General features: G+C 31.1%; 1 protein-coding gene across 2 annotated transcripts; it reads left to right on the top strand.

The window, feature by feature from the left end:
- Positions 1 to 188: 188 nt before the first annotated feature.
- Positions 189 to 11086, top strand: LOC143071212 (protein N-lysine methyltransferase METTL21D-like). 2 transcript variants are annotated; one of them, XM_076245378.1, is made up of 4 exons: positions 193 to 450; positions 4585 to 4765; positions 8663 to 8782; positions 9756 to 11086. In XM_076245378.1, exons 1-4 carry the CDS (start codon positions 212 to 214, stop codon positions 9861 to 9863), a joined length of 648 nt encoding a protein of 215 aa, XP_076101493.1. In that variant the 5' UTR covers positions 193 to 211; the 3' UTR covers positions 9864 to 11086. The 2 variants fall into 2 exon arrangements, with proteins under 2 accessions (XP_076101494.1, XP_076101493.1); XM_076245379.1 differs by lacking the exon at positions 8663 to 8782 and having other exon boundaries at positions 189 to 450.
- The last annotated feature ends 479 nt before the right edge of the window (positions 11087 to 11565 follow it).

Genomic DNA, 11565 nt, shown 5'->3' with positions numbered 1-11565 from the left:
GTAATTTTCTGTTCCTGTCATTCTAACGCAAAATAGTTGGTGAAACTTGTATATGTTGTATATTTTTTTATCAGTTAGATAATTTTATTTTCATCATCTTATGTATCGAAATTTATTTTTTGTTTTTGAAAATAAAATATGCCTTTGTCTTTTTTAAATGCACGTATTTTGATTCTCCGTACCCGATTTGTACTTTAATGTGAAAACAAAGATGTCAGCGCCCATTGCAGACACTTTTGTAAGGGAAATTGAGAAAAACAACGAGGAAGTAATTAAAATTCATCAACTTGAGATTGGAGATGTTGGTTGTGTCGTGTGGGATGCTGCACTAGTACTATCTAAATACTTTGAAACTGAAGATTTTCTCAAAGGACAACTTCTCAAAGAAAAGAATATTGTAGAACTGGGAGCCGGTACCGGTGTAGTCGGAATAATAGCTTCTACATTCGGGTAACTTCATCCCTTAACTTTCTATTTGCATTAAACATGATTTGATAACAATAATGTGATTGATTTTTTTTTTATCTTACTATTAACTATTTGAAGAGATACTGTCTCTTTTAATCTGAGACTACAGTAACTGTTTTATAAAAATGTAGATTTGATTGACTAGACCAATTAGTAGACTGGTCGGAAAATTCGGTGATTTGGAGGGGATAAAGTTATTAAGTGGGGCATATGTCGCATTTGTTATGTCTGTTTTGACTCGGACAGTGTTTTTTATGATTGCATCATGTATTATTATCTTTATTTTTATTTTACTCTTACTTGACTGACCGAGTCAAGTCAGGGCAAGAGATTAAACTGGCCCCCTGCTGTTGTAAAGGTTTCTTCCTCTGTGATATTTTATCCTGAGGATAATTTGTCCCGGTAATTTTTTTCCAAGCATGGTATTTCACAGACCTGTTGATTTTTTCCAGAGGAGTGAAAATCTATCTGTGTTATGTGAATAGTATGTACAGGTATATATTTGCCGTACTATATTTCACAGAACCATGTGAAATAGAGTCCCATTAACTACTATGTAAGTTACTCACAATCAATATATACCTGACTATAATTATAAAATGTTTCACAAAGGTAGATCACATTTGCCTAATTTATCAAAGAGAGGTAATTATGAGCAATTAATATTTTAAAGATACATTGTATTAATATAATATATTTCTGAATCTATTTTATAGTGAAATTTTTCCTTGAATCTTATTTTTTATATATTCATTTATATAAAAAGATGACTTTCAACTAGATTTAATAAGACAGATAACATTTCACAGGTAAAAACTATCCAGCTGTTAAACATGCTTTTGTTCCAATATATTTATGCTATGATTTATCAGACTGCCATAGAAGACATATAATCAACAACAACATCTCTGTCCCCAGACAAAACTATTTATAAAGTTAAAAATACCATTATAATCAAATTCTTCTATTACTGCTAACACTAGTAATGCAACTATATTTCTACCTTACTTTTAAATTGATATTTGTACTGAGATCTGAAAACAACTCGCTTTTACATGTATTTCAATAAACTTATTTAGTCATGATATTATTTTCACAATTACTATCTTTGAAATTACTTCTGGTTTTCTTCCTTATGTTTCATGATAATTTTCTTTTTAAAAAGATGATATTGACTTGAATATTTCAGGAAATTTTTTCAAGGATAATTTGTGAAATTATTTCCCATTATAAGACATTTTTTTTTAACAATTTCACTTTATTTCAAATACACTATTATTATTTCATAGTATTTTAAAAGGATAAGTTTTTTCTAATAACTATTCAATAAGTTAGCTACCCAGATAGAATTTCATGGCAAAGGAAAAAATATCCCAGGGAAATATTTTCCTCTGGATAAAAAAATAACAACAACTACTGTGACATTTTTTCCTCCGGATCAAATTTCACCCGGATATAATTTTGCTTTACACTGTTGGGCGCTGTGATTAGCACGAAAAACTATTCTTATTCTCATTCTTGGTTGTACATAAATCCTTCAACATTTCATTTAAATAACGGTGCTTTTCAAAATAATTTTATGTAGCATTGGACTTATTTCCTTGGAAATTTGTTATCATTCACAGACTTATGATTTTTATTCCTTATTTTTGTTTCTTTATTTTACTACTTTTAAGTAAAAATTAAGCAATAATTTTGAAATTTGAATTAATATCTTTATTTGCAAAACAAACAAAAACCAATTTTAGTTATGGCAAATACATTGACAAAACAAACATGATCAAACATAATGAAAACTCAACAATATTATAAGAGATATGATAAAAAAAAGTTATTGTTCTCCTTTCCTCAGTTCTAATGACTTTAATAAAAGAAACAACTGCTTTTACATCATTTGGTGTTGATGGATTTAGTATAATCACGAGTTTTTCAGTAAAATTAAGTGTATTAAAATTTAAGTATTTTTGTATATAATATTTTTGAAAGATTTCTCTTTTATTTTTATTTATTTTACAGTTAAAGAAAAAATGGAATTCATCGTCTAAGATATTACATATTTTACATTTTTCTTTCATTTCGTGGTATTTTAGTATATCGCCCAGTTTCTATTAAGAGACAATTGGGGCCTTTTATGGCTGACTATGCGGTATGGGCTTTGCTCATTGTTGAAGGCCGTACAGTGACCTATAGTTTAATGTCTGTGTCATTTTGGTCTCTTGTGGACAGTTGTCTGATTGGCAATCATACCACATCTTCTTTTTATATGATCGCTTATTCTAAATTTGGTTAACATTTTTCTTGTTTCTTTACTTGGGTGTGATAGGTAGTATTTCATTTGGTTATTTATATTAGATTTAAGAAATTTATATAGATATATTTTATTATTTTCGTTTAAGTTATTTATTTTATCATCGATAAGAGTTTAATAATAGTTATTATTGCATATTAGTATAATATTTCCCACAGAAAGTAACCAAAAGTTAGCGTGCAATAAATTCCAATATTGCACTAGTGCAATAAATCTTCAAAATTCATGGCGTCATCAATGACAAAATCTTAGTTTAAACCAATTTTTACCTTCAAATATTATATTGCTATACTATAAAAGGGTTATTGCATGAATATTGGAGAATATTGTCCCTCATAGAACATATATTGCACTCGCAAGCTTGTGATATAAAATTCTACTCGAGACAATATTCCCCAATATTCATGCAATAACCCTATAATAATATAACCCTTTTTTAATTGGGGTTTTAACATTTTAGTCTGTTTTAAAGTTTTAGTTTCCTCAATAAGTTTGATGTCAATATTTATATCTTGTAACACATTTTTTGCAAAAGTATACCAAGAGTATGTTCCCTTAGTATCTAAACTTTTAGTTAATTTAAAGGCTTCATAAAGAAGTGGGTTTAGATTTTCATTATTTAATCTAGATAGGTACATCATAGTTTGGGTTTTTATGAAAGTTTCTAATGGCAGAAGTCCTAGTTCATTTCTAACAGCTAGATTTGTTGAGCTTCTTTTTGTCCCCAGTACTAAGGAATGCCATAAGAATTGAAATTTTAAGATTTTTTTTTAGAAAAAATTATAACACAAATCAGAGAAGTATTATTTTAACAGCTGTGGTCTTATTGTCCGAAGAAATTTATTCTCGGACTTATTTTTCGAGTAAAATTTTGGTCATAGACTTCATTAACTACATGTACAAATGTAGGAAACAAAGTCTGGGGTCAGATTTATTACCAGACCGAATATAGATCAATATATTTTTACACATGTTACAGGGAGCCGAGATTGATTGATTGTGTTTAATCCACTTTCAGTACTTTTGACTAAATCATGACGGTCAGTATTTATTGGCTGAATATACCTGAGAGTTCAGACAGAACCACCCATCTTTGACATGAAAACTGGCAATCCTCACGATCCTAGTCAATTAAGACGGGAGTCGAACGCACTTTCTAAGAGCTGGCCATGGGTCCGAACTTACAACTCGGTGTCGGCTGTGAGATGAGCTACTTCTAGTACTTGTAAATCGAATACAAAAGTCTTATCCTTATTCAGTTCACATATAATATATTATTTTTGTTTGTAATGAAGCAAAGATTTAAATAGGATCTTAAAAGAGAATATTTATTATAACTTACGTTGCATTTTGTATAACTGATTTCACAATATAGGTTTTGATATGTCAGAATTATTTTAAAACAAGACATCAAATCATGCTTTAGATCATGCACGGAAATTGACAGTTAAAATGAATTAACACGGTTAAAGAGCTCACCAGAGCTCATGTTTTGCTTATTATTATTATATATATGCCGACTCTAAATAAAATTTACTTACTTACTTACTTACTAACATTGGTTGCCGATCGACTTTGAAAACTAACTGTAAACTATGAGCTGCCTTATAGTGTATATTTTCTGTTTGACTGTAACGAAGCAAAGATTGAAATTGGCTCTTAACAGTTAAAGCGAATAGGTAAATTAGAATCCATATTTTATAATTACATTAAAACTAGACGCTTGAAATTTTACAAATATCAGAAATTACTCAGTTGATTTGTCAGATATATTTGTAATTAAAGGAATATTCAAAATTTTATTTTAGGGCAAATGTGACTATAACAGACTTGCCAGAGTTTATTCCGTTGATTAACATGAACATTGCAGCAAACAAACATCTTATAACAGGAAATGCTACAGCAAAAACATTAGTCTGGGGAACAGATACAATCACAAATCAAACTTTTGATTATGTTTGTCTTGCTGATTGTATTTATTATGAACAGGTAAATTAATAATTTACATGTTTTATGTTTTCTTGCCTTATCGTTCTAATGATACACTATAATATCCAAGTTTAACATTTAAGTATAATGTTTACAAGCTGTTATTCCATCTTCAAGCAAGCACGACAACCAAACATTTTTATTAAACTATAAGCATTATGAAAATAGCTCTAACACGTATGTCGTATATATATATATATAGAGATATGTATATATAAAATTGATTTAAATTCGCAAATTTCCCAATAATATATTTGGCACGAAGACCATAATTAAAAGTTCAGAATTTTCCCAATAATATATTTGGCGCGAAGACCATAATTAAAAGTTCATAGTCACATATGTGTGTGTATTTCTTGGTTCTAAAAAATATTTGCACATTTTTGAACATGTGTTTATATTACTAATGCGTAAATGGTTTAAACTGCGATGTTGATACATTTCAGTAAATTTATAAAGCTTTTAAAAACTAAATAAAAATTTGACACAGCTTACGAAAAATAAAATTCTTTCGAGCTACATGTATAGTTATATTAACTTGCGTTTCAAATAATAATTAATTAGGTTTGATAACGGAGGTAAGTCTTGATATAGACATCCTTGATGATTCAAACAAGACCAGCTGAAGACGCAGGTGAAACACGAACATTTATTGAATAATCACTTTTGATGTCTGTTGGCTGTCATATATAAACATAGCCACATATGTATGGTACAGTATATATCATATAAATATTATGTCAGCTTGTTTTTTATATTGTAACTCGGAAGCAGAAATGATTAATAAATCATTCGAAAACGTTATAAATATTACGTGACGAGCAGAGATATATAAGAAGACCTAGACTAAGTGATATATTGGACAATCAGCAGCTGAACATAAACAGCAATGTAATATATCTGTTTTTGAACTTGATAACGCATCCATCAAAGCAACTTATAATAAAATATTTAATGTTGTGCGACTTTTCAGCTTACCTGGCCCAAAGCGTCAAAATAAGCTTTCCTCTACTCTTGGCGTCCGTCGTCGTCAACTTCTCAACATTTCTCGGAAACTACTGAGTCAACCCAACCAAACTGTCACTGTGCTTAATTAGCTGTGACCAAGATGGCGGACTCTTAACTCGTTGATATTTAATTCATGCAAAATCTACCTTTTGCGACGTTTTTCGTGCAAAATGTAAATATTTATGGGATTCTTGAATAAAGAAATAATAATGCCTGCGTCACACTGTCCCGATTTTTACGCCGATGGCAACACGATTATGGAAATTTTCAAAATCGGGACTGATCGTATCCAGATCGGGCTATTCGTAGTGCCATCTTTAACCATCGTAGAACCATCGGCCACTTTTTCTAGACTTCGGGGACAACTTCGGGAAGGGTTCTAAATTTTTTTAACATGTTAAAAAATCCCCGAAGGTGCGTCCGATGTTGAGGGTTAGTATTGAGTTCGTATCACCATCCTCACCATCGCAATGTCACCGGGAAAGCATCTTTGAACATCGTATTGCATTCGTACGTGTTTCCATCGTTTTCATCGGGTAGTTTTGACATTACGATGTCTACACGAATGAATCACGAAGCTACCCGAAGGTCTTACGATGGCAACACGACTTCATGAAGACCTCGTAATCCCGTCGTGTTGCCATCGAATAAAAGTACGAAGGCGACAAGATGGAACTTCGACGGCAATAAATCCAGCTAAATGTAAGTTAATTTTCGCGATAAAATACATTTAAAGTGCCATGCGCGATATGCACTGGTCAGTCTAATACGACAGCTGAAAAAGACGTTCACAAAACATGGAGCTCATATCATGATTCTATGAGAACAAGAAAGGCGACAGCGTTGTTTCTATTAATTCAAATTGAACAAGAAGAGCAGCTATTACAGGCTCAGGATTTACTTTTACAAGTAAAATATTATTTTTTGTCATTTTTTCATATCGAGTAACATAGTGAAAATCATAAACGCGCCTCGTACACCAACACTGCAGGTACACGTATATAGGGAAACCAACTTTTTCTTCATTATTCTGATTTTTTATGTATCGTCTGAGTTGTTGTCACATGCATCGTAAGCTGTACACAACGTCTTTTAGACATCGTATGACCATCGTGCCATCATCGTAATCCATCGTGTAGCCTTCGTGCCATCATCGTAATCCATCGTGTAACCTTCGTAATCCATCGTGTAGGCTTCGGCTGAGATATGAAGCGTAAATACCCGTCTTCGGTTAACCTTCGTATGTCCATCTTTTGCTAAAATAAAAAATGTGGTGCACACTGTTAAATAACCCGCTACGCGCGTTATTCAGTGTGCACCGAATTTTTTATGTTATTTCTTCATAGACAGAAAAAATATTACAGTCATTCCTTAAATGTTTTTTTTTAAATATGTTTCCTAGTATGTTTAATTTTTAATGTCTTTGTATGTTATCAGGGATTCGTTGTTATACTATTAAAACCCTGTTGTCTTAGTTATTTATATTTCCATATTACTATTTCTAATTGTTACACTATGTTGACTGCTCTATTCCTTTTATTGTCACTGACTTTTACCTATTGTGTCTTTTAGTTTTGTTCAATTTAATGAAATTTAATGCAACTTGCATACTAGTGAAATATACAGCTAGCTGTAAAACTAGATTTATCAATTTTTACAAAATGTCCTTTCTTCAAGTTTCTCATTTACTGCAAATCTTTAAAGTTCGAGCATCGAATGCAACAGGCCACTAAATTCAAATCAAATCGTTATGTCATTGGACTTTTAAAAAATTAAGTGATTTTTTTTTAAATTAATGGAAGTGCATGTCTTTTGAATATACTGTTTTTTTTTGGCTGAACCTTTGATAATTGTCATGTGATTTTTTATACAATGTAACAATATGCGTCAAAATAACCAAGGGAAAAGAGACTCAGAACATATACAGCAGCTTACGTTGGGTACCCAAATCACCGAGATGTAGCAGCGTGTGGCAATATCGTGCGCAACTTCCCAGTTTGCCCAGATTGCCAAACAACAACTTGTTCCCCTGATCTGATTGGTCAAATTCATCTGGTTACCTGTTTATTTATACTAGTTACCAGAAACCAGAAAAATGAGACCAATGGGATTGCACAGTTTTATTAACTTCCTAAGTTAACCGGAAGTTTTGGAACTCCAAATTCAATGGTCTGGAAAAAGGTCAATAATTCTCATCTTAAGTGTGTTATTCTGTTTGAGGGATATTCTCAAGATACGTGAAAGTTGTTTTCGTGTAAAGATAAATCAATTACCGACAGACTTGTGTATGTTTATTCGTGAAAGGGACAACGGAAAGTAATAAAATATTGGTTGAAGCGGACACATTGAAAATTTCCGTTAGCTACCTTGTGATTTTTTTTTGTACGGGTATGGATAGTAAACCCCATATTTACAGAAACAAGTGCCTGTGACCAATTGGTATAATGAAAAAAAGTTACGGACAAGTTGTTTTGAAGTTACGGACAGCCTTAGTGTTTTTTCAAATCGTGCTGTGACCGAAACAAAAATTAGATTCCAAGCAAAATAAAATCTAAAATAAAAATTTCTGTCGGACAGTTTTTAGGTCGGATAGATTTTGCGATACATTGCTATATTAAATGAATGCAATATTGTAGAGAGTCTATTGTTGAAAATAGTCAAAGAGTAAGACATAGTTTTTTTTAACTTTAAGTCGAATTCGAGAAACAAAGAGTGTTGTCCCAACTGTATTGTTATCTTTAATACAATAAACAAATAACGCAACTCAAAAGTTAAACTGAAGAGTTAGTTTGGAGTCAAGCTTGAAGTAATTCTAAAAATTTAACTATTATAACTTGAAAAAAATAGCCAGAGTTCATTGTGTAAATAATTAAGTGTTTTTTTTTTTAGTCTTTGCAGCCATTAGTTAAAACAATTACAGATCACTGTAATGGGAACACGACGGTATTATGCTGTTACGAAAATAGAATAACGGAACACAAACTTGAACTGAAAAGTAAATTTTTTGAGGTCAGTGAAATATTAACGATACTAGTATCACAATTTATTTCAAATATTAGCTTTTTTGGCTTCCTTTGAATATTTGGCAAAGTTCTGCTTCATTTGATAGTATTCACGACAGTTAAATGTATATTCAGTTGAAAGAATAAGGACATCGGGTACATATTCAGGGAAAATACCAGATAAAGTATCGACAAAAACTTTAATTTTTTAAAAGAGTCCATAGGAGCAAAAACTGTGCCACCTCATACATTCACACAGAAGAAGGAACATGTAGTTTATAAATATGCATCAGGATATGAAATTATGATATGACGCATTCTAGCATACGTAGACGCTCAGGTTCATCTCAACATGCTCAAGATAAACCTAAATAAACTTCGGCATTATGCTGCTTAAAATCTGTCGCTTTTACAACGGAAAAAAATCTTAAAATTTAAAGGTTTTAAATTTTATTAGCTTTCAAAATCAAATGTAGTTTTTAGTGAAGCTGACCTATTTCTGACGATGAGTTTAACCTGTGATTTATACGTTAATTAGCTATTGGTTTCAGGTTAAATATTGTTTGATTTATATAGGTTATATACTACATTGTAATTAAATGTTGGCGAACATGTCTCTGATTTTTCATTTCTAACTGGATTGGACTTTAAGCAAGCAACTGTTACAATCTACCAATTGATAAATTCAAACTGCTGTATAAGAAGTTGTCGAGACGAGAGGCATATATGTTTTGAGTTACATAAACATCCAGTTATAGATTTGTCTTGTCCTTAAGCACAGGCACGTGTCTCAGAAAAAAAATCATTAAGGTATATATAGGATTTTTTTTCTGAAACAAGTGCCTGTGTCCTTAAGGGAGAACAAGAACCGTATATTTTTAAAAATAGTATTATAATAATGAATGGAAAATATGATGCATTATAATATAACATCCATATTTTGTACTTTTTAATTCATTTCTCAAAAATTTAATTTTCAGTTAATAGATGAAAAGTTCAACGTTGAAGAAATTCCTTTACACAGACAGGATCCTCAGTTTAGGAGTGGAGATATACACATAATGGAGTTCAAATTAAAGAATCCTTGAAATGTGAATTTAGTAAATGTTGACCAGTCAAAAGCGATATGATGAGGGGAGTTTTTAACGACCTTGACTGGCTATTACAATGTAAGCCCTCGCACAGTCGGGATATACCATTACCATCTAATTTATACGGAATTTAAACATGGAAGAAAATGCTGTTAATTAACCGATTTGTTGTGCATTTTCTCTGTTAAATTCATTTTTCAATTTCCCTATAAACTATATTACTGTGTCAACTCATAAACATCAAGATACACTGAGTGTCCTATTCCTTTTGAACAAGCTTGAATCTAATAGGCGTATATTCCCTATCAAAGTAAGAAATACTGTTGTTAATTAATGCTTAAAAGAAGAGCAGATTATTAGTGCAATATAATGTACTGTTTGTCCAAGTGCTGCATCATCGTGTCAATAAATAATAAAAATGCTTCTGTATTGTCGGTGCATCTAGGACATTAATCAACTTGATGAAAACTTGATAGAAATTGTATCATCGTTATGAGTATTGAAGTACATGAAAATTACATTTCTTACAAATAAAATAGGCTGTGTTTCTGAGAGAACAGTTCAATCTACTCAATTATTATATAAACACATTCTTTTTTTTTTTTAAGTCTAATACTCTAGAAGGAAGTCTGTGTTCTCTTTAATTTTTATAAATTTTCATTTTTATTTTCCGCTTTTTCCAACGCTCCTCCACCAGTGGTTTCTTTGTGTACTGTATTAAATACACAATTTGACAGTATATATATAATCACTTTTAAAAGGACTTGATATGTTTTTGATTTATGTTTGTGACAATTATATGTGTGTTGACTGTGTTCTCAGACCCAGTAGAAGGAACGTCTACTATACACCGAGACCATTAACAATGAATAACCGAAAGTTAGCTCATTCGCCGTAAATAAGGTCTTTTGTATGCCCCGTCGCCGAATAAAGGACAAATTCGTAAGTCTTTCGATTTACTGACTTTGTAATAAATATTTTATGTTGTTTGAATCAAATCAATCATTGTGTCATCGAACAGTAAATATACTGAACGTTAGATTTGAATGTGAACATATAGTTTATTTTATTAAACATTTTTAAAACATTTTTTGAGAAACAGTTATCAACTGAGATAAATTAAATGCATCGAATGCTTTAATGTTTTGTGGTATTCTTATGATCTCTTATGTGTTATTACTTGTACATCTATTATCTAGAAATAAATATATGTTAAACAATTGGACTTCGTTTAACTTATGTGCTGGGTTTATGATTTCAAAAGGATCAGAAAGGTTTGCATTATGTATACTCTATATATACTTACACAAAAATCTGACTTGTTTAACGAAAAATCAGTAAAAAAACTATTCTGTTTTCAATATTCTATGGATCGTTCAAGCTTAAGATGATACATTCATATGGTCAACAAGGCCGGGTTAAAACTAATAAATTCATTACTTCACAATTAAACACTTAAATAGCTGCATTAAAAATATTGGTAGATCAATTACAAAATCAAAATAAAATTTTCATCACAACCTCAAACAAAACAAAAAACAAATATCGAGTACGAGTTGATGAAGGTACGAGTTGTCGTGTACCCGTATTGAATGAACTTGGAGTTAAAAAGTATCTGAGGTCGCATGCCGGGAATTTGGATGGGACACAATGGGAACGATAATCATCATTTTGATTACTTTATACACTTTAAATTCAA

Source organism: Mytilus galloprovincialis, chromosome 4 (assembly GCF_965363235.1).
Source record: "Mytilus galloprovincialis chromosome 4, xbMytGall1.hap1.1, whole genome shotgun sequence".
In the NCBI taxonomy this organism is placed as follows: Eukaryota; Metazoa; Mollusca; class Bivalvia; order Mytilida; family Mytilidae; genus Mytilus; species Mytilus galloprovincialis.
The sequence above is the reverse complement of the archived record's forward strand: the minus strand, read 5'-3'. Positions and strand labels throughout refer to the sequence as shown.

Bases quoted from the DNA above. Each gene is read 5' to 3' on its own strand.
- LOC143071212 (XM_076245378.1), top strand. From the start codon at position 212: ATGTCAGCGCCCATTGCAGACACTTTTGTAAGGGAAATTGAGAAAAAC. The intron at 4,766-8,662 runs GTAAATTAATAA...TTTTTTTTTTAG, and splicing joins ATTGTATTTATTATGAACAG to TCTTTGCAGCCATTAGTTAA. The intron at 8,783-9,755 runs GTCAGTGAAATA...TTTAATTTTCAG, and splicing joins TGAAAAGTAAATTTTTTGAG to TTAATAGATGAAAAGTTCAA.